Source organism: Sesamum indicum, linkage group LG8 (genome assembly GCF_000512975.1).
Source record: "Sesamum indicum cultivar Zhongzhi No. 13 linkage group LG8, S_indicum_v1.0, whole genome shotgun sequence".
In the NCBI taxonomy this organism is placed as follows: Eukaryota; Viridiplantae; Streptophyta; class Magnoliopsida; order Lamiales; family Pedaliaceae; genus Sesamum; species Sesamum indicum.
In genome coordinates, this window is record NC_026152.1 from 14,693,461 (window position 1) to 14,716,378 (window position 22,918).

Here is a 22,918-nt window from a genome sequence, read left to right on the forward strand (position 1 = left end):
TGCTGTTTTTATCTCTGCTAAAACATATCAAACATCTTTTCATATCTAAGACCTCCTTTTTTCCCATTAATTATTTAAACTAGATAAAAAGAAAAGAGGTTAAATACATTTCCCCCCTTGACCTATACATTTATTGCATTTAAGTCCCTAAATAAATTAATGAATCATTTACCCTCTGAATTATATATATATAGATAAAAACTGCCCTTACACTATATCCACTAAATACTAATATATATTTTATAATATTTTTCATATATGTGGAATTCTTTTAAGAATGTATTTAAGTTAATTCATATATACTTATCATTTTTCTTAAAGTGCAAAAATATTAACTTTTTCTTAAAGTTCAAAGAATCAAATTATTATTATTTTTTATAGTTAGTATCAGTGGTTATATCTATTGTAATAATTTATTACTTTAAGTTTAATTTGAATTGTAATTACTTTTGCCTATTATAATTATTTTTTTTCTAGTACAGAAATAACTGATAATAATTTAAGGAGAAAAATTACTAAAAATATATTAGAAATGTATAAATATATATGGTATGAGGGTAATTTTGTCTCAACAATTAATTTATGCAGATAAGTGTTATATTTCATTAGTTTAAGTATCTAAATGCGACATGATGTATAGTTCAAGTTCAAGAAAAATGACCGTTACAAATTATTTTAATAAATACTTTCTTTATCAATTGAGGAAGGTAGAAGTATTGCTGCAGCAGTGCTTTCAAGCACCTAAAAGCTAGCAAAAGACGTAAATACAGTGAAAGTTTGCTTATTACAGCTTTTATAACCTCTTTATGACATCAATTTTTCTTCCCAAAGTGTGTGTGTGTATATATATATCTTAAATTTACATAAATTAAAAAAAATATGGGAAATGCAAAAGGTTGTGCACTGCTGTAACTGTTACCACTCTTTGTAGATTTGGTGTTGTTGGGTAGGCCTCATTTTTGTCTTCAAATCCAAGTTCTCATGCTGCAAAAAATTGTGTTCTTTTTTAACTGGGCTGCCTTTGATTTCTTCCCAACTGCACAAAATTCTGCTGCTTCAACAGCCTCTGCCCATGGTGGTTCTTGAATAAGCTTCAATTCAAGAACTTGTGTTTCTTTTTTGGAGAGATAGAGAAAGAGTTCACTGATTTTTAAGATGGGGGAGAAACCTGAAGTGCTGGATGCTGTGTTGAAGGAGACTGTGGATTTGGTAATGGATCTAATCACTGAAAAATGAATTGTTTTCTTGATTGTCGGAGTCTCTGTTTTCGGCTCTGGGCTGTTTGCTAATGCTTTTGATTTCGTGTTTGTGTGTGTGTTTTCAGGAGAACATACCCATTGAGGAAGTGTTTGAGAATCTGAGATGTACCAGAGAGGGGCTTACAACTGCGGCTGCTCAAGAGAGATTAGCCATTTTTGGGCACAACAAGCTGGAGGAGAAGAAGGTGCTGATTGTAAACTGAAACTTTGTTCTTGAATTCCGTTCTTTTGGAGTTTACATGTTACAATTCTCATGTTGTTTTATGGGTTCTTACAATTTTTTTGTGGTGTGTGCATTTAAAGATTCGGAATCAGGCAATGTAGTTCCGATGCAGGCATTACCTTTCTTTTCCATCTCAGTTCTTCTTTTCCACTCTTGCTTTCGCCCTTTCCTTGGCTCGTCTACATTCACAAGTTCATCTGTGAATGAGCTTTTTCTTTTAAGAATTTTATGTTTTTCAATTGTAAATCTTGACTTATGGTAATTCTGTTTATTCTGAGTTGGAATTTCAATGGTGATGCTCGAGTCTTTATAATAAAGTATATCAATGTCGACCTGTCTCAGGAGAGCAAATTCTTGAAGTTTTTGGGGTTTATGTGGAATCCTCTGTCATGGGTTATGGAAGCAGCGGCCATCATGGCAATTGCTCTTGCTAATGGAGGAGTAAGGACGTACTTTCTTCTCTCGAATATAGTTAAGGTGCTATTTTCTGGAGAACACACTGATCCTTGATTTAAATTTTGCAGGGAAAGCCTCCGGATTGGCAGGACTTTGTGGGTATCATCACCCTGCTTGTTATAAACTCAACAATTAGTTTTATTGAGGAGAATAATGCTGGCAACGCAGCAGCTGCTCTCATGGCCCGTCTTGCACCAAAAGCAAAAGTTCGATATTATCTCATGTTGGATTTCTGACTAACAAGATAAGCGTTTTTGTGGTGTTTTCTGATCAATGGTTATTATCCAAAGGTTCTTAGAGATGGAAGATGGAGCGAGGAAGAGGCTTCAATTTTAGTGCCAGGAGACATTATCAGTATTAAGCTTGGAGATATAATTCCTGCAGATGCTCGTCTGCTGGAGGGTGATCCACTGAAAATCGATCAGGTGTGTGCCTAGCACAGTTGGCTAGTATGCTATGTTTGAGTTTCGTTTAATTAACGGAATCGTCATTTCTATGCAGTCAGCTTTGACGGGTGAGTCCCTTCCAGTGACGAAGGGGCCAGGCGATGGCATCTACTCTGGTTCCACCTGCAAACAGGGAGAGATTGAGGCTGTTGTCATTGCCACTGGGGTTCACACCTTCTTCGGAAAGGCTGCTCACCTTGTCGATAGTACGAATCAAGTGGGCCACTTTCAAAAGGCAAGTTCTATAAGCATTTGATGTGTGCTATGGACCTCTGTGCTTTGTATTGGAATATCAGTTTGTTGATGTTGTTGTCTTATTGTACCGGTAGGTTTTGACTGCTATTGGAAACTTTTGTATTTGCTCTATTGCCGTGGGGATGGTTATAGAGATAATTGTGATGTACCCAATTCAACACCGGGAATATCGTCCCGGCATTGACAATCTTCTTGTTCTTCTCATTGGAGGAATCCCAATTGCCATGCCAACTGTTCTTTCAGTTACAATGGCTATTGGTTCTCATCGTTTGGCTCAACAGGTTTTCTTCGACCTTTAGAATTGCTTTAGTTTAGCATCTCTCTTGGGGGATTCCTGTATGTAATGGGATATTTATCTATGTCCAGGGAGCTATTACAAAGAGAATGACTGCTATAGAAGAGATGGCAGGCATGGACGTGCTTTGCAGTGATAAAACGGGGACTTTGACACTGAACAAGCTTACTGTTGATAAGAATCTTATTGAGGTTAGAATGTTGCCGCTTTCTGATTGTTAGGAAATTGCTGGATATATTTGAAACTTGTGCAAAATATACAAAGAAAAATTGAACACAAAATTACAAAAACTTTGTGTTGTTTGGAGATAAAATGCTCCCAACAATAAAGCTCAACCAAAGTGTAGCGGAGGGTCAGGCTCAATTGTTTGTTGCTTCTATCTGCTCAGACAACTCTTGTGCACAGGTTTTTGCCAAAGGCGTCGACACAGACACTGTTGTTCTGATGGCAGCTCGAGCCTCTCGAACAGAAAACCAGGATGCCATAGATGCTGCTATAGTTGGGATGCTGGCTGATCCAAAGGAGGTAGTATTTCATATATGTCTAATGTACAAAGAATTTTCGGCTCTTTGCAATTTAATCTCCAATACTACATGAACAGGCACGTGCTGGCATTCGAGAAGTACATTTCCTTCCTTTTAACCCAACTGACAAACGAACAGCATTGACTTATATCGATAGTGAAGGAAAAATGCACAGGGTCAGCAAAGGTGCACCCGAGCAGGTACAAACTGTCCTTGTTCATGTGGTTTTTGCTTATTTTGTTGGATTGTAATTCTAAGATATGGCCTGCAAAATGCGTTTAGATTCTAAACCTTGCACACAATAAGTCGGACATAGAGCGCCGGGTTCACGCAGTGATTGATAAGTTTGCCGAACGAGGTTTAAGATCGCTTGCCGTGGCATATCAGGTATTGGTTACATTACAGTGTGTATTTATCTTCCAATTCTCAAATCAATAAGCCTGTCCCATACAGCTAGATGTTGCTGCAGTTTCTAAGGGTGCATATGTTGCATTTTTGTTGCAGGAAGTTCCAGAAGGAACGAAAGAAAGTTCTGGAGGCCCATGGCAGTTCATTGGCCTCATGCCTCTCTTTGATCCACCCAGACATGACAGTGCAGAAACTATAAGAAGGGCACTTAATCTTGGAGTAAATGTCAAAATGATAACTGGTACCCATTGCAAAATTCAAGCAAAAACAATATGCTAAATAGTAATTTGCTTGATGAGTATGCATCTAGTTACATCAGTGCAACCATATTTGCAAGTTATTTAAATTTCACCTGCATAATGCCGAATCTATGTACTAGTGATGGTTCTTCCCGTGACCATGGCTCGAATATGGAGCAAGCAGGGATCTGGTCTTATAATGCAGTCGCTGTATATGAAACAAGCAGCTCATGTTTAGTAGGATAGGCTTGTTTTCTGTGCATTTGCTTCATCCTTTTCCTGAAGGGCCTCATTTTCTTTTGGCAGAGGGAACCAGAGCATCCTCCTACAAGTATATTTTTATAACCTCTTATTAGTGGACTCTCAGAAAGCTAATAATTGAAGAGGAGCCTGCATTTTACATATTCATACTTCTGGTTTCCAGAGTCCAACTAATACACCAGCATGAATTCTTGTGTCAAATTTGTCATTGCTACTTCAATGTTTTTATTTGATGAGCTTCAGATTATCAAGGATTTTAACTGCTGGACCCATTGTTCTAACAGGGGATCAGCTTGCGATAGGAAAGGAAACAGGACGAAGGTTAGGAATGGGAACAAACATGTATCCTTCGTCAGCTTTGCTGGGACAGAATAAGGATGAATCAATTGCAGCTCTACCAATCGATGAGCTCATAGAGAAAGCTGATGGTTTTGCTGGTGTCTTCCCTGGTACTTTTCTTTTCTTCCCAAATTTGAACCTTATGTACCCATTTCTGTTATGGAATTTGATAATGGGTGACTTATATTGGAAAATTGCAAAGCAAATAGAGGAAACATGCATAAAAACATTAAGAAAAATCAAAGACGCCGCATACATATTTTATGTGGCTCGGAAAATACTAGTCCATCCACCATTAGCTCAAATATGAGGATAGAGTTTCAAGTAATTATAATAGACTATCACCCATCAATTATTTATTCCAGGGGTGCCACTGGCATTCGCTTGTATGCAAAAATTAAAAATTTCGGGTCCCATCCCCTGGAACCCCACTTTCTTTAATACCTATGCTTAAATGTAATGTTGGAATAGCATCCACATTTCAACGAATTATGCTTAGTTACTTCTTTCTAACTTACAAACGCATTCTCCAAATCAACTTTTATTTATGTGCTGTCTTGTATATTGGTTAGAGCACAAATATGAAATCGTAAAGCGTCTGCAAGCTAGGAAACACATATGTGGAATGACTGGAGATGGAGTAAATGACGCTCCTGCTCTGAAGAAAGCTGATATTGGAATTGCTGTTGCTGATGCAACTGATGCAGCTCGTAGTGCTTCTGACATTGTCCTAACTGAACCTGGCCTCAGTGTCATCATTAGTGCTGTTTTAACCAGTCGAGCCATCTTCCAACGGATGAAAAATTACACTGTAAGTTTTTTTTTGTTAGTTTAATGTTCAAATTTGAGGTCAAAGCATCAATTTTATACTAGTGAGCCAACATCAGAGGGTTTGCATACAAAGTATCATGAACTCATCTATTTCTCCTACTTTTGGCAGATTTATGCTGTTTCTATTACAATTCGTATTGTGGTAAGTTATGTATCCAGCTTGTTTGTAGTTTCATCTTCTTGAGTTTGCGTTATTACTTTAAGCACTATTTTGATGTCCTTCCCTTTCTTTTTCTTGTGAACCAGCTTGGTTTCATGCTGTTAGCGCTGATATGGAAATTTGACTTCCCGCCTTTTATGGTCCTTATCATTGCAATACTCAATGATGGTTAGTTCTCTCTCTTTCTCTCTCTGTGTCTCTCATGTACGTAGTAAAAAGTTAACATGGGACCATGTATTAAGAGAATGATAGAGCCAACAAAGATTTCTTTATTTGAAAAGTTAGAGAAACTCGATACCTTTCCACAACCGTATGATTGCACAGTGATGCGTTTTGTTTTCGCTTTAAACCTCCGAAAGACCATCTTATCAGATTCAAGTAATCACACACGAAATCATGTTGCACCTACTTGTTTCCTCACTTGACATTTTATGTTTGATTCTTATGATTAAGGTACCATCATGACCATATCAAAAGATAGAGTGAAACCATCTCCTCTGCCTGACAGCTGGAAGCTTGCTGAAATTTTTGCGACTGGAGTTGTTCTTGGTGGTTACTTGGCAATGATGACAGTCATATTCTTCTGGGCAGCATACAAAACCGATTTCTTTCCTGTACGCTAATCTTCGTGACTTGTTTGAGTATTAATTCGTTTATTTACTTGAATGTTAAGTAATTCAAACTAGAAATGTTTTCTTTACGCAATATATTAAATTTCTGTTCATTTTAATGTTAAAAAAAAATCTTTATCACAACCTTGCAATTTCAACTTTTTCCCTGCTAGTCCATAATACAAAATGTTTGTGGATTGACTATTCCCATCTATAACTGTCGACACCTATATCTATGCAGTTCCTAGTAAACTTGCTTAAAATGCTTTACAGGTGCGGAAATTAAACTCGAATTTTTTAATCTGTTTCATCTGCCACCACCCACCCACCCCCTATCCACCACATAATACTGAGTTAATTCTTATAGTTAATTTGTGTAATATTTTGCTATTTGCTAGCGTGTATTCGGGGTGTCCACCCTGGAGAAGACTGCCCATGATGACTTTAGAAAGCTTGCTTCAGCAATATATCTTCAAGTGAGCACTATCAGTCAAGCTCTAATATTCGTTACAAGATCCCGGAGCTGGTCGTATGTCGAGCGTCCCGGTCTGTTGCTGGTAGCCGCATTTGTGATTGCCCAACTGGTTAGCAATCTACTTCCACTGTCTTATCGGAACCTTCTCTCGAGTAAATCTTGATGTTTGGTACTTAACTGGAACCAGGTCGCTACTTTGATTGCGGTGTATGCAAACTGGAGCTTTGCGGCAATTGAAGGAATTGGTTGGGGTTGGGCTGGAGTGATCTGGCTTTACAATATCATTTTCTATATTCCTCTCGATATTATCAAGTTCTTCATCCGCTATGCTCTCAGTGGGAGGGCTTGGGATCTTGTTCTTGAGCAAAGGGTAAACAATAATATTTGATCTGACCTTAGAAGTTTGCTACTGGGACATGGTTTGTGTTCATTTCCTTATGTTTCAATGGGTTTCTTCTGTTGCAGATTGCTTTCACCAGGCAAAAGGATTTCGGCAAAGAGCAGCGTGAACTTAAATGGGCACACGCACAAAGGACTCTTCATGGGCTGCAAGTGCCAGATACCAAACTGTTTAACGAAACTACCAACTTCTCTGAACTCAATCAGTTGGCCGAGGAAGCAAAGAGAAGAGCTGAAATTGCGAGGTAAAAATGTTGTTTTTGGTAGTATTGTTTAGTTGATACTTCTTTCGATATCAATGCCGGTGGATTAACTTGAGACTGTGGTTGCTACTATGTAATCCAATTTAGCCCTGTTGAACCGATTCTGAGTACTGAAAAGTAGCCGCACGACAATAATTCAAAAAAAGCCTTGATTTTGGAAGACTACATTGCTCTCCTGCACTCATGTTTTGACATAATATATTCTGCCCTATAATTTTCAAGTTTTGCGCATTGAGTCGACAACCCTGATACAATTTTCCATTATTTTTCTGCAATTTGATGCTTGTTCTTGCATACAGGTTAAGAGAGCTGCACACGCTGAAAGGCCACGTTGAATCAGTCGTGAGGCTGAAGGGTCTCGACATCGACACAATCCAGCAAGCCTACACTGTATGAGAAGATGCCGTACATTCGATGGTCACCAGCAGTTCAACTAGCCTGGAAGTGAAGGTATTATCAACTTTCAGCTACGAGTTGTGCTATGCACTGCAAGTTCAGCATTTGCTATGCTCTTTGCAGCTGCAGAAAGTGTATTTTTAGAATTATATACTTGTGCCATTAGACTTTGTGTCATTTCTTGTTGAGTTTATGTAGACCTGTCAGCGATTGGACAAACTTTCGTCCTTCTACTGTACATGGAATAACAAGTTCGTAATTAATTTTCTCTAAAGGCCTATGCATAGGCTGCGTTGTTTGGTTTTGTTTTCATTTCAATTCAGTTTTTAAGGGAGATTTGCGTTTTCAATTTTGTACAGTTTCCGCACAAAAATTAAAGTACATTTGGATTTATTGAGATTGAATTTTATGTTGTTTGTGGTGTCAAATTATCACATTTTTTTTATTTGAGTGTAATTGATTCTTTTGTTTTTTATTTATTTTTAGTGGTTTCTAAAATGAATACCTTTTTTTTCCCTTAACTTTTGAATGAAATTTATAGTTATATTTGTTTCTTGATTTTAGAATTATTGCTGATGTCATATTATTACTTTTAAGTTAATAAAATTAAAAAAGTTATGAATGTAAGTATATATGTTATTTATAAAAATAATTATTGTGACGAGAATGAGGTAATAAGAATATTGTCGATAAGAATACATATAAAATAAATATGTTTTTATTCCCGTCAGTATTACTAAAATGGAAAACAAGAAGGAAAATGAAATGAAACTCGGGTTGAATTTTTACAGTTTTAAAATTATTCTTGAATATATATCAATAAATGCTTCTTACAATAAATTTGCAGGAATAATCAGTCTGCATTTTCTTTTAAAATAAAACATAATTCTGTGTGGTTTTCATTACTGAATTCTGAGGTCCTAAATACTCGACCTTAGATACTGTTGGAGAATTCTTCTTTAGGACAGCAAAGATGATGTTGAACTTACAACCTTGGTTACTGCAAGTTTGTATTCTTATGAAACCTGATTTTCTCTATCACTGTCTCTGAGCTTTTATGCTCACTTGAACTGTAAACTTATACCTAGGATACCATACAATGAATGGTGGTGATTATCTATGATTTGAAGTCCAGGAACTAACCAGGAATTTCTGGTACGAACATTACAGTGGCCCTTCTCATGTCTAACATGTCGCTTATGGTTTTTTGCTTTTGACAACAAAACAAAGCGTAAAAAGAAGTAGATAAATTCAAGAAATTCCATTACGAGGTTTCTGTCAATCATCAGGCAGAATGTGGATCATGTTTCTTTACCTCCATTTCCACTGCAGCACTGCTGTCTTCACTCCCCTTGTATCTATACCAATGTGCACACACAAGAAAATAGCAAAAATTCAATGCACACAGTGCTGCAATCAGGTAGTAGAAATAATCCAATCTCCCCTTGTTGAGATCTTCAGGCAGCCAGTTCCCCTTCGACGAGCCCTCAGTCGTCTGGTGCACCACCGAGATCAGAAAACTATACACGTAGCTCGATAATGCATTACCGCAAAAGAAAAACGCCCCTCCAAAACTCCTCATGTTCTCTGGGAACTGCTTGTAGTAAAACTCAAGTTGGCCAATGGCATTAAACGCCTCGGCCAGTCCGCCCAACGCCAGCTGAGGGACCAACCACATTCCAGACATGGGCGAAACCGCAACAGGCTCCGGCCCCGCGAGCGCCAACGCCCTCCTCCGTTCTTCCACAATCGCCCCGACGAGCGATTCTATAATCGTTATGAACAAGCCTACCCCCATTCTCTGCAGGATTGTGATTCCACCTTCTTTCTTCGTGATTCTTCGTGCAAACGGGACAAAGAGTCTGTCGTAGATGGGCACCCAGAACGCGAGGCCTAGCATGGCAAAAACGACATACGATGCAGCGGGTATTTGGAATTTGGTGTTGCCAAGATGGCGGTCGGACTGAAGTGCTTGGAAGACTATGTATTGCTGTTGCACTCCTATGTGGTACAGTATGGACGTGAGTGAAATGGGAATCAATCTGACCACACATTTCGCTTCTTCCACTTGTTGCATGCTGCAGAGGTTCCATGGATCCGCAGCGGTTCCATCTGGTTTTATCTGGTCTTCTGGTGTGATGATTGCTGCTTTGTCCAAGAAACTGCAAGATAGTCGAATCAGTTCTTGAATGCAATAATTTCTCCCTAAGTTCTTAGGTAATTTGAGAACAACAACAAGGGTATAGTTGACATCATCTACAAAATGAAAAATTAATAAAAGAACTCCATCAGCGTCCATACAACATACTGCAGTGCAGACTATTATTTTCTTTTAGATTAACTTACCACCATCGGAGAGTTTTAGCCGCAAATAGGAGGCCATTCTCTTACAATAAATCACCATGCAGTTAGTTGCATGACTTATCCTTTGACTTAGCTCATACAACCTTAATTAGCCACAGACTAGATTCATTGCTAGACATTAACATCTCATTCTTGTAATATATCATGGAGGACTGAATAGCTTTATCTCTTCAACCCAGATAAATCTCCACTCGTTCGGTTTCATTTTCAAAGGATCATCTCCAATTCTATGTACTATGAGATTGGACCATAAATTCTAGAAAATTCATTCGGTAACATTATTTGTCTCAAAAAAGAATTCATCACAAAACATCCTCCTAAACCTTATTATGATTCTATCACAACTTTTCATATATAAACAATCACAGAATATATTAATTTAAACACAATTTTGTTTTATTACATCTTTTCGTATGAAAATTATCAAGAAAAACACCAATCTAGACATATTTTTATCACTAAATTTTCAATATTTTAAAGCTGGTCTGATGCAGGCAACTTAAGATAAGGTCAGCCCACCTCTCTACCAAGTACCAACCCTATACCCTCTCCACCTTACTCTCAATAAAAATTGATAATTCAACAGTTCTTTCTTCAAAAAAGTCAAAAAACTAAGAATAAACTGCTTAGAGAAACAGTCACAATGTAAGAAATGCTTACCAAAATTGCTCGGTATGAGGCAGCTTAGAATTGATAGACTTAGGTGGTAAATAATTGAACAGGCTGAGCCACGGCTGCTGGGGCAATTCCAGCCGCCTCTTCTTCACCGCAACAACCATCACCTGGACCAGACTAGTCATCGGGCTGCCTTCCGGCCTAACTTTAACATATATTTTGGTGCCGACGAAGAACAACAAACACGACACAAACATAAAGATGGTCGGTATCGCTAAGCCTATCGACCAGCTCACATTGGACTGGACGTAAACAACCAGTGTCAACGACACAATCTGTGCGAACGTTATCGTGAAATAATACCAATTGAAGAAACTATCAATTCCCCTCTTCCCTGATTCTGTGTTGGGATTGAACTGATCAACCCCAAACGCTAAGTTACACGGCCTGATCCCCCCTGCTCCAACTATCATTAGCCCAAAACCGAATAGCAGAAACGCCATTTGCCCTGCGTCAGGGCCGACGCATCTCTCCCCCTGCTCGCAGTGGGGCGGATGCAGATTCTTGAATGCTGCTGTCAGCGTTATCACCAGCAATCCCTGAAAACGAACAATACAAAAATGTGAATTCTTGATCACGATTTCCCTGTCATGACTCAAACAAACCAAGCTAGTTATTACGAGATTCAAGAACCGGGTTGCAAGAATGGGTGTTTACATACAAATAATGAGGCAATTGAGGCGAATCCCAATGTCTTGTAACGGCCGAAGTAAGTGTCGCAAAGGTAAGCTCCGACTAAGGTTGCAATGTTCGTGGTGCCGTTGAAGACGTTGAGAAGAGTGGTGGCTGAAATGCGAGACATGTCGAAGACGGTGGTCAGGTAGACCTGAAGGTTGGATAAAGTGCCGATGGCTCCGAGCTTCTCGAATGTCTCATTCCCTTTCATCATCCATCAGTAGAATGGAAAAGACAGATAGATAAGTTGCAGGAATTTCAGCAGCGACATTTAACAAACAAGATTGCAATTTTGAGGTAATTTGTGTTTAACATACCTATGATGAAGGGCATGGCCTTGACCCCCCTGTAGTTGATCTTCTCAGGCTCGTCATCCTCCAATTTCAGGCTTTCTTGCTCATTCTTCTCCATTCTTTCACACACTTATCAGAGGCTTCTCTTGTATCTCTTTGCAGGTTCTAGTAAACTCACTCACACTCTCTCTCTCACACACACAGATAGAGGTGAGGTTTCTTGCGTTGGTTGGCTGCAAGAAAGAGGGCCCCGACTGAAATGGAAACACGGAGACTGTGTTGAGCAAGAGGAGAGAGAGAGAGAGAGAGAGAGGATGGAATCCAAGTCCTATTAGTTTCACCTACTAGTCAATTGTTTTCGTCTTACCACAGTTTTGTCTCTGCATGATGTGTGCATACATACATATATATATGTATGTATGGATTACGAGATTAGGTGGACCAATAAATGTAATAAATTCAAATTTACTGTTTTGCTATAGTTACGTCTGCAAATAATGTCAATGTCTGTCTTAGTATATATATTCCTCTGGGTAAGCTTAAAAAAGGCAAGTTAGAAAGATGATCGAGAGTCACACTTCTTGGCATGATCATAGCATGTTCTCATCTCTCATTGACCCATAATTCGTGAGACATAACGGTAAGAATCTCCCATTATCGGAATCGAAGCATAGTTACTGTCCACAATCCAGATCATTCACCTTAATAATCCCTCCATATTTAAACATAAAATATATGATATTATTCATACGCTCAACGTATAAAACATTAAGTTTAAAATGGATTTTGTTAGGAATTGAGTTTTTATTTTCTATATTTTTTGTCAGATTGCGAATGTTTGCAGAAAAATATGAAAAAAAGTAATTATAAAATACAAAATTTATATGATTGAGAAATTCTCTTACGCCCATCTATGATTACTCAAAATCAATTTTTAATTACACCCACATATGGTTACAAAGATTTGATATTGTTATTAATTAATTTATTTTTGTTTGATGATAGTAAAACCATTAATTCTTGTTCAAAGGTTAGTGAGATTAAAACCATTTCCTTGCGGGTGATTGGTTCACCAACTACTACCGCAATAGTGTCCAAACATTTTATCTCATTTTAGAAATAATAGACCCTTATAATATTAGTGGTGAAATGTTGTCTTTTTCAGAGCCCACAACCGCAGTTTCACTAGGAAAGGGAATGATTTTACATCATTTATTTTTAATTAATTATTTTTGAAGTAGAATAACAAACGTATGAATTTTGAGTGCATTTATATTGATAGAAATTCAAAATATAGTGCATAAAGTACATAGTTTGACGGTGAAATTTCATATTTTTGTAATTTTTTCAAAAATTGTCTTTTTGAAAAAATTAAATCCTAACACTTTTCTTCTTCTGAGGTGAAGTCATTTTCCCAAAAATTTCACCACTACCCAAACAATTTTGAATCATGTTTTCAAATTTCAACAAACTTCATTTAATTTTCACATTTTTTAGATAATTCAAAATTTAATCTGTTTTAAAATGTTACCTATGTTAGGAATATTTTTTATATATATATATATATATATTAAATTCTCAGAGTGTTGGAGACGAGTTCTTTAATTATTTTTTAAATTTCATAACTTCCATCATCACTACCTTTCCACTTTTTATTTAAAAAATTTAGTGTGTGATTGAAAAAGTGAATATTGAAGTAGAAGTGATGGAGGGAGTCCAATGCATCTAGTCTGTCAGATTGGGGTACATATATTAGCTAGTGAGCATGTCATGATTTATCGATAGACAGTGGTCAGCTGGTTGGAAAAATTAGCCGCCAACCCTAACTATATAATTATAAATTAATTATTAAATTTTTTTTTCATATGTATTAAAGTAATAATTTATTTTTTGAAGTACATTTTCCCCCCTAAGTTACTTATAAATAATATTTATGTGACACCACTCATTTTCAATCACTGCAGTTGAGGAAAATATTTTGACTTTTTCAAATATAAAACTCATTAATTAATGTACACCAAATTATTGTAATCTTGTTCACCAACCCACCCATCAAGAAAAGAAATATTTACAACCACCACCACTAACTTTTGGCTTTTTACATATCCACCTTTCTAATGTTTGAATAATTTTCAACTACCTCCCCTTTTCAACTCCCTTTCAAGACACCAATGAGGACCAATTTGATTGATTGACGAAGTTGAGACTCTATAATCAGAGGTCATGAGTTGGAATCTTGTCGATGCATGAGTATTAATCTATTTTGATAATAATTATTAAATACTATATATAACAATTGTTATTAGTGAGTTCTAAATATTTAATATTGATAAATTTATATATTGACAATTGATAATTAAAATTTATAAAATAATTATAATGAATTTGCTCGAAAAAAAAAACCCTCCCTATTAATACTATATGGTGAAAATTATAATAAATGTTTATTAAGACAAACAAGAATCACTTATGACATTTACTTCCAGAGTTTAAACAAAATTAAAGTATATGTAAAGAGTTCTTATAAATTTTGACGATCATTAAAATATTAGTAAAAAAAAAATACTAAAGAGAAAATGAGTTGATCTTTAAACGCGACGAAAAACAACAACTCATTCGAACGTAAAATATATTTTACCTTAAAGTTCGAAATAAAATCAAATAAATACTTTTTGGACACGAGAAGATTTGATCATCGTGATAGGAATGTACAATATTTGACATTGGCAAACGTAGGAAAATGCACCCCATCCATAATTAATTTTGCACATGAACTTATGGATTAGGAGTTTTAAGTAACTCATAATTTTCTATCGGGTAGAATACAGTTTGTCTTTCTTATTCGTCATGTAATATATTTACCTCTCTAAAAGAACAAATATAATACTTATCCTCTTGGTTGGACAAAAATGTTCCTCATACCTTGAACAATTATATTATTTTCAATATATTTCAGTATTTTGCACATTAAATCATCACTAAATTATTCTTTATTAATTTTTTAATAAGTAAAGAATTTACATTAAAAGTGGAGTATAAAGTAATATGTAGACGTAATAGATACACAATAAATATTATATAACCAACAACTCATATATGCTTTTTAAAAGAACTTGACAACTATATATATATATATATATGCTTAACCAAAAGTGAAATATTTTTAGCAAAAAATGAATAAATATTTTCTATCATAAAATATGAATAAATATATTCTATCATATTTTTTTAAAGAAAATATGTTAAAAAAATTGATATGTAATTATTCATTTTTGTCTAAAAGAATAAATAGTTAATTACTTAGTTTTATTACTAAATTAATAGAATCTTTTCATGATTTTTTTTGTATTTATTATACTAATTTATTAATTAACTTTGAGTCTGTAAAAAAAATCAACTATTTAATTCACTAATTATATTTTATTTTTTTATAAATAAAAGATACTTTTTTTTAATTAAACTTAAAAAATACAAATTATTAGAAAAAAATTGTGAACTAAATATATATATATATATAAAGGTAATATTGTCAAAAAGTTTAATTATAAGGAATAAATGTTATGTTTGTTAGTTTAAGGGGTAATTGTTACATAACGAATAATTCCAGAAGATAAAGAGTGTTTTACTCTTTTCTAATTTTTCATGTACAAAATAAAAATAGCGTAGCAATTATTGCTTCCGAGTGCCAAGAAAAAAGCCACATAATTAAACATATTTTTAAATCCCACCTTAATTCAATCTCAACTACTATGGGTAAGATCATGGAAATATGCACGTGGCCTCGTAGCCACTGTCAGTATTCTCCTTGAAATTGGAAGATTTAATATATTTGTATTCGCATTTTTCTAATTAAATTTGTTAGTAAATTAATATAAATTACTTAAAGTCAAAACTACAATAATTTGAACTTGATACGATAATATTTGTTATATGATATATTGTTAAACGTGCATGCTATTAAAATAAATCAAATAAAAGGTTTCGACTTCAAATTTCATTGTCACATTCATAGAATCAAAAAAAAAATGTTGCACATGCAAAATTTGCACGTAATAAGAGAGACATATTAAGATACCAATATAAAACACTTATTATTTCCAACTAATAATTTAAATTTTAAATGAGGTGATCATTTAAAAAAATAAAAATGATCATATAAAGAAAATCAAGAAAAATGACATGTAATTAAATTAAACTAAGATGGCATATAATTAAATTAAATCCTAATCAAATCGTCAAAAATGAGGAGGCTGGAAAACAATCATTTTGAGCATGAGTTGGAAACATCCCACCAACCATAGATGTAAGATTTTTATCATTATTAATTCTCTATGTTTCAATTGAAATAGCGTAAAGAACAACTTAGGTATTATTCAAATGATTGGTAAGAATTTTGAATAAGAGGCGTGTCTCCAAGAACATAGTGTTCGGCCCGTGAAGTTGACAAAAGCGGAAATCGTGCGATTTCTGATTTCTTTCCACTATATTAATCACCCTACCATGTTCTACTACAAAATAATTTTATAATTTTATTTATCTAATAAATATATATAAGTCTATATATCTATATAAATTATTTTATCTTCGTGATATATTAAATAAAATAAAATATAATCCATCTTACAAAAAACATATTCAAACCAGATTGCGAAACAAAAAAGTGAAACATATAGTATATATGAATATGACGAGATTTTAATGTAGACTTTCTGACGCAAAAATCTCATTACATGAAATATAATATTTAATTATGAATAATTGTCATGGTTAAAAATTAATAGTCATAGCAAAAAGTTATTAATTACTACCACGCAACGGTTGCCGGCCATTGTTTTAAAGAGTGTGGCTAATACATTTATAAGAAAAATATTCGTCATAACTCATAGACATAGCAAAATTAATTTTTATGGTGAATAAGTTTAATTTTTACATCGATTTTTGTTTTACCGTATTTTTTACCACGACTTGAATGCATAGCCAATCAAAAAAAAGAAAAAAAGAAAAAAACACATACAAAAACACACATACACACGCTCAAATACACACACTATGACACGCAGAAACACACATACGCACAAAGACACCAAAAAGGCGCGGAAGAGGGGTTGGTGGAAGAGGAACAGAGAGGAAGAATTGGAATTTTAATTTTAAATAAATAACTAAATATAATTTAATTATTTAATTTTAGATATAGTTGAAATTTAAATTTATTTTTATAAAAACATTAGAAGATAGTAAAATATAAAAATTTATTGAGTTGTAAATTGTAATTAGTTTTTTTTTGTAAAATCCTAAAAGATAATAGGATACAAATAAATATTTCACTAGTAACTAATCTCTTCTTAATATAAAAATAATAATTTTAATTTTTTTTAAAGATTAAAAGTATAATTTTGTCGTATTTGTACTTAAAACTAAAAACATAGTAAATAATATAAATATTGATTAGAAAATAAAAAGTTCTTTTAATGTTAAAAGTTTAAAATAATTGTTATGATATAATTTTAAAATTGAAATTTATAATCTAGTACTCAATCAATGACATATGGAAAATTTCTAACTTAATTTAAGAAGTAGTTAAATTAATTTCAGGTTAATAAATAAATTAATTTTTTGTAAGAATTATTTCATTTAATGATAGGATAATAAGATAAAAAAATATGAAATTACAAATTAGTACTAATCTCCTCTAATATAAAATTTTTAATAGTAATATTTTGACCTACGATAATTTATGGTGTAATGAACCAAAATACAACCCTTCTTTTTCCTAATTTACTGCTTCACAAACAAGAAAGCAGGACTTGGGGCACTATGGATGAGTTTGGAATTAGCCAAGTCCCTGGACTTAAAATGTATTGAAATTGACACTGACTCAATGTTCATCATCCAATCTTTTGACAGGCTTTCACATTGATTAACGCTGACAGTGCTTTAGGAATGACTCAATGTTCATTACAATGGTGGTTCGGGTGAACAAATTGTGCATTATCCAAGTACCAAATTACTTGTAATAGTAAATTCGTGAATTATTATGAGAACTGGTTCTAAATCAATGGAGCTGTAATGACATACATGCATCCTTTAAGTAGTTGATGGCATTGTCGTCATTAAAGTTGGTAGATTATATGATGATGTCGGAATGTTTTATCCGGGACTAATTGTATTTAATAGTCCGTGAAAACTCCAATAAGAATAAAACGTTTCCTAAAAAAGAAAAAAAAGGGAAAAGCTATTGATCTTTTAGAAAAGAAGCTCAACTACAACCCACATTACACTCGATGTACCTTATAATTTGCAATAAAGGAATATAATCCGTTCTTACTAACTATCACTCAGCAAATGTCATATGTAATATTATTGAGCTTAATATTATCTTACCACGCAAACAATGTTATAGACCATCCTTTGATATTAAACCTTAGTGAGTGTGGACATGGGAGTAGCATAAGTTCTCGAAAACTTTTTATCTGTATTATGTCTGGTCGAACTCAATCAATCACACATTAAGTATGATACATTTGTCATGTAATTGGTTGCTCTCTTGAATTTTTACACCAATCACATACTAGGTGTATCACATTTGCTTTGTGATTGACACACATTTAAGCAGACCGGATTCGGCTAATATTTTCCATTTTTCCTTATCTTGTTGTAGCTTTAATGTTTAAGAAAATCAGGTTTTGAGCCCCTGAGCCATGAACCAAAATTGCGAACTATACTACAGGTTTGTGAGGGTCAATTTTCTCCAGGGCTACATCCATTTCAGTGTCTTCAGTTCTCTTATACTTGTACCACTTTGCACAAACTAAAAAGTAGCCCAAATTCAGCACTTCCAAGCCAGCAACAAGGTAATAAAAGTAGTCTAATCTCCCCTTGTTGAGATCATCAGCCAACCAGCCACTGTCCTCACCAACACTTGTAGCGCTATGCACAACTGAAATCAAGAAACTGCTCAAATAACTAGCAATTGCGAATCCACAGAACACGAACGACCCACCGAAACTCCTCATATTCTCTGGGAACTGCTTGTAGAAGAACTCAATTAGGCCTATAATGGCAAACGCCTCAGACAGTCCAACAAGTGTGAGTTGAGCGATCAACCAGTTGCCCGACATGGACGACACTGCACCCTTGTGGGCAACAACGCCTAATGTTGGCCGAGTGAATACTAACGTTCTCCGTTTCGTTTCCACAACAGCTGCTACCAGCATCGTCAAGATTGCAAGAACCTGTCCTATGCCAATTCTCTGCAGGATAGTGATCCCATCTTTGTTTTTCATTATTCGTCTGAGGTAAGGGAGCACGACCCTGTCGTATAATGGTATCCATACTGAGAGGCTTATCATGGCAAAAACATTGTAGGTGGCAGGAGGAATCTTGAAGCTGCCTTGGCCTAGACGCCTATCCATTTGGATGGCTTGGAAGACTACATAATTCTGCATTTGGACCAACACGATGTAGTATATGACGCCAGCTATCCATATGGGAATTGCTCGCACAACGCATTTGATCTCTTCGACTTGCTGCAGACTGCAAAGATTCCAGGGATTTGCTGCTGAATCATCTAAATTGATTTCGTCCTCTGGTGTTAGAATTGCTGCTTTACTCAGAAACCTGCAGAGATATCATTTCAAACTTCAGTTTCATTGATCATGTTTTGATAAAATGTTGTGTAATCACTACACAAAAGGAAAAAGGGACTATGCCCTATGTTACAAATGAGTACGGCTTAAAATTATGATAAATCAACCATGTAAAAATTTATATTTTAACAACAGTTAATCAACAATTGTCATGATCTTAGCTATGATCAAAGTACTTGTCGTGGTTTTAGGTTGTGGATAATGTTTTTGCCTCGTTGCTGAAACACACAGCTCATTAACCTTTGTCCAACCCTGATTAATTAGTATTAACTATCGATTTTCACTTTTGGGTATGGTAATTAGTTATGACTCTTACGGTGTGTAACGAAACATCACTCACCTCAGTTGGTCTGTGTAAGCAAGCTTTGAGTTGATTGAGGTAGAAGGGATATGGTTAAACAGAGAGCTCCAAGGCTGTTCAGGCAGCTCCAGTTTCCTCTTCTTGAATGCAACAACGAATGTTTGGACAACACTTGTCAAAGGGCTGCCGTCGGGCAAAACCATAACATAAATTCTTGTCCCGATGAAGAAAAAGGCGCAGGACAGGAACATCAAGAACGTGGGAATGCCTAACCCAATGGCCCAATTCACGCTGGATTGTACATAGACAACCACCGTTAACGATAACATCACTGCAAAAGTGAAGGTGAAGTAGTACCAATTGAAGAAACTGTTGATGCCCCTTTTGCCTGATTCTGTGTTGGGATTGAATTGGTCTGCTCCAAAGGCCAAATTACACGGCCTAATCCCACTTGCACCGATTATCAGAAGTACGAATCCACTGTACAAGAAAGTGAGTTGCCATGGTGAAGGTCCAACACATGCAGTGCTGTTGTCTTCTGCTCCACACTCAGGTGGATGTAAGCTTGGAAATGCTGCTGTCAGTGTTAGGATCATCATTCCCTGGAATCCCAAAATCAAAATTCAGACATTTTTAGAACACTAATTTCTTTATTTCTTTTCTAAGGTTAAATCCATTTTGTCCTTTCGTAAAAACTCTTGAACATAAAAAGATATAAAAATAGAACCCCCTGCACTTTTGTGAGAAAAGCTCACTTGACTAGTGTGTCAGGAAGTCGCGTTGCCCGTTTACTTAAAGTTCACGAGTGTTTTCACATAAGAGCATGTGTTACTTAACCATATCTGCATGTAAGTGAAAAATAAACCCATATGGAGCGTAGTTTAGTACCAGGAAAGAGGAAACGGAGGCGATTCCGAGGGTTTTGTATCGACCAAGATAGGTGTCGGAGAGGAAGGCGCCAAGCAAAGTCCCGAAATTGCTAGTTCCATTGAAGACATTGAGGACGTTTGTAGCTGTAATAGACTTCATGTTGAACACTGTCGTCAGGTACACTAAGAGATTCGAGGATGTCCCAATTGTTCCCAGCTTCTCAAACGTCTCATTACCTGTCAAGAAAACATCGATCCCATAATGTTCACTTCCAAGATAACATAACTACATGCATACACTTGTCTGAATCTTATTACAGCCAAAGTACGTCGTCACAACGAACTGAAAACAATCGAAGAACATGAATCTTTTACCTATAATAAAAGGCATGGCTTTGACACCTCTGTAATTTGGTTCTTTTTTGGTGGGAGCATTATTACTCTTCTGATCAGTTTTCTCCATTATATTGTTGCACCAAGAAAGAAGAACTTTGATCTCCCTTTTCTGCTTGATGCCTAAATCACACTTCTGTGTGGCTGTTATGTTACTTGAACTGGGCTAGGATCATATGGTATATATAGACAAGAATTGAAGTATACGTCAACCTCAGATGGAGGTTTTCCAGATTTTCAACTTTCTCCGGTCATTATTAGTTTATGACATCCTCTGCAATGGACATTGGGTTTTTGCGGTAATATCTGCGGCCAAGAGGTTCACTGCATGTCTCTAGTTGCGGTGGAGGACAAAAAATAGGAGCACCGAATCTTTGAACACGTTTACTATCTTATTATCATGACTAGTGTTCTTGGTTTCTAGTGAGGAACAGAAAATTGAATGATTGGGGAGATCGAAATGACAATTAGGATTTGATATCCTTATTCACCAATCAAAATTATTTGAAGTCATACCAGAAAAAAATATGATTAATTAAACACAATTGTGCTCGAAGTACTATTAGCTATTATTTTTACGAGTTAGATCAAAATATTAAGTATAGCTAAAAATCAAGACAATCATAATCAATTTTAATCAGAATTAAAATTTTTATATTAGTTTCATTTAACCATGGTGAATAATATAAATTTACTGATTTTTAAACTGTAATTATTTATAATGTCAGAAATAATCTTTTTTTTTTATAATTAACTCACAAATGTTTTTCAGGGGACACAGATGTATTTTATTATTTGAGTAGCCAATATTAATTCAACAGATATTTTCTTCTTCGATTCGCCTAGCCTTTACTGCTGAATTTGCTGCCTACCCTAAACGCTAAATCATAAACCAAGCCTTTACTGCTGAATTGGCTACCTACCCTAAACGCTAAATCATAAACCATACCGTCAATTGCCAACCCTCCCACAACCCTTAATAATTCTGGGTCATATTATAGGATCAGAGTCATATGTTTGGTCTCTCTCTATGGTTAGTGTCAACCAACTTGCCGGTACGCAAAGGGGTACTTGCATATATCTTAATTACTCCTAATTTATTGCAAAATAATTTGGTTGTACTAATCAATCAAGGTATCTTGTTCACTTTTTCTTTTTTTAGGGAAAGTATCTTACCAAACTATGCTCAATCTATTTATTAATATCCAGCAATAATTTGATCTTTCTTGGGGGTTTTGGCTTCTTAAACAAATAAAGTTAAAATCCAATCCTCCAAAATTATCATCTTATATATTGCCTAACTTCCCATTGCTAAAATTGTGTGAATATTAGCTTTTGTATTTATCTCTTTTGATCATATGCATGTACAAAAGTGGGTTGTAAAATAAATTAACACGTAAGAGACACGAATACGAAAATCATCAAATATTGCTATTATATCCCGTCATTATCACACCTAACAATATAAGTTCCGTTTTTCTTTATAAAATGTTATATTCGCAATAATATTTTTATAATCAATATGAATAAAATTAAAAATTCTTGCTAGGATTTTAAAAAAATAGAAACTCCATATTTTCTGAAACTCCTAAAACTTATTTTTTGAAAAACATACCAAATATTTTATGAAAAATCACTAATAGTTAATAATAATTATTTGCTACAACTTTACTCCATCTTTTTATTCTAATGAATCAAACTATAATTTGTCTGAATATAATTTTTATATTAATCTCTTTCAAAGATACATACACACAATAACGACGTTTTGAATAAATTAAGACGTTCAGAGAGATAAATACAAAAATCATTAAACACATCGTTATAATGCGTCGTCACCGTCAGGTCGAACGATGGAATAG

At 34.9% G+C, this 22,918-nt stretch overlaps 3 protein-coding genes across 3 annotated transcripts; 1 reads left to right on the forward strand and 2 right to left on the reverse strand.

The window, feature by feature from the left end:
- LOC105168759 (plasma membrane ATPase 3) lies at nucleotides 824–8,189 on the forward strand. The gene is made up of 21 exons (XM_011088905.2): nucleotides 824–1,209; nucleotides 1,325–1,444; nucleotides 1,825–1,923; nucleotides 2,007–2,144; nucleotides 2,229–2,363; nucleotides 2,440–2,619; nucleotides 2,714–2,920; nucleotides 3,006–3,125; nucleotides 3,340–3,459; nucleotides 3,536–3,658; nucleotides 3,741–3,845; nucleotides 3,963–4,107; nucleotides 4,651–4,815; nucleotides 5,278–5,516; nucleotides 5,646–5,678; nucleotides 5,783–5,864; nucleotides 6,150–6,310; nucleotides 6,706–6,891; nucleotides 6,970–7,152; nucleotides 7,248–7,426; nucleotides 7,744–8,189. Exons 1-21 carry the CDS (start codon nucleotides 1,156–1,158, stop codon nucleotides 7,838–7,840), a joined length of 2,871 nt encoding a protein of 956 aa, XP_011087207.1. The 5' UTR covers nucleotides 824–1,155; the 3' UTR covers nucleotides 7,841–8,189.
- LOC105168760 (protein NRT1/ PTR FAMILY 2.11) lies at nucleotides 8,815–12,230 on the reverse strand. The gene is made up of 4 exons (XM_011088906.2): nucleotides 11,872–12,230; nucleotides 11,541–11,758; nucleotides 10,865–11,418; nucleotides 8,815–10,002 (listed from the first exon to the last, which is right to left on the reverse strand). Exons 1-4 carry the CDS (start codon nucleotides 11,963–11,965, stop codon nucleotides 9,126–9,128), a joined length of 1,743 nt encoding a protein of 580 aa, XP_011087208.1. The 5' UTR covers nucleotides 11,966–12,230; the 3' UTR covers nucleotides 8,815–9,125.
- On the reverse strand, nucleotides 18,291–21,362 carry LOC105168762 (protein NRT1/ PTR FAMILY 2.10-like). Its single transcript, XM_011088907.2, has 4 exons — nucleotides 21,039–21,362; nucleotides 20,683–20,900; nucleotides 19,834–20,396; nucleotides 18,291–19,464 (listed from the first exon to the last, which is right to left on the reverse strand). Exons 1-4 carry the CDS (start codon nucleotides 21,124–21,126, stop codon nucleotides 18,564–18,566), a joined length of 1,770 nt encoding a protein of 589 aa, XP_011087209.1. The 5' UTR covers nucleotides 21,127–21,362; the 3' UTR covers nucleotides 18,291–18,563.

What these genes read in the sequence shown, in the direction of transcription:
- LOC105168759 (XM_011088905.2), top strand. Translation starts at nt 1,156, where the DNA reads ATGGGGGAGAAACCTGAAGTGCTGGATGCTGTGTTGAAGGAGACTGTG. An exon ending in AAGTGGGCCACTTTCAAAAG is followed by an intron (nt 2,620 to 2,713) that starts GCAAGTTCTATA and finishes TTGTACCGGTAG; the next exon opens with GTTTTGACTGCTATTGGAAA. An exon ending in CTCATCGTTTGGCTCAACAG is followed by an intron (nt 2,921 to 3,005) that starts GTTTTCTTCGAC and finishes ATCTATGTCCAG; the next exon opens with GGAGCTATTACAAAGAGAAT.
- LOC105168760 (XM_011088906.2), bottom strand. Translation starts at nt 11,965, where the DNA reads ATGGAGAAGAATGAGCAAGAAAGCCTGAAATTGGAGGATGACGAGCCT. An exon ending in GGCCATGCCCTTCATCATAG is followed by an intron (nt 11,759 to 11,871) that starts GTATGTTAAACA and finishes GGATGATGAAAG; the next exon opens with GGAATGAGACATTCGAGAAG. An exon ending in CCTCAATTGCCTCATTATTT is followed by an intron (nt 11,419 to 11,540) that starts GTATGTAAACAC and finishes GTTCGTTTTCAG; the next exon opens with GGATTGCTGGTGATAACGCT.
- LOC105168762 (XM_011088907.2), bottom strand. Translation starts at nt 21,126, where the DNA reads ATGGAGAAAACTGATCAGAAGAGTAATAATGCTCCCACCAAAAAAGAA. An exon ending in AGCCATGCCTTTTATTATAG is followed by an intron (nt 20,901 to 21,038) that starts GTAAAAGATTCA and finishes TTTTCTTGACAG; the next exon opens with GTAATGAGACGTTTGAGAAG. An exon ending in GCTTACACAGACCAACTGAG is followed by an intron (nt 19,465 to 19,833) that starts GTGAGTGATGTT and finishes ATATCTCTGCAG; the next exon opens with GTTTCTGAGTAAAGCAGCAA.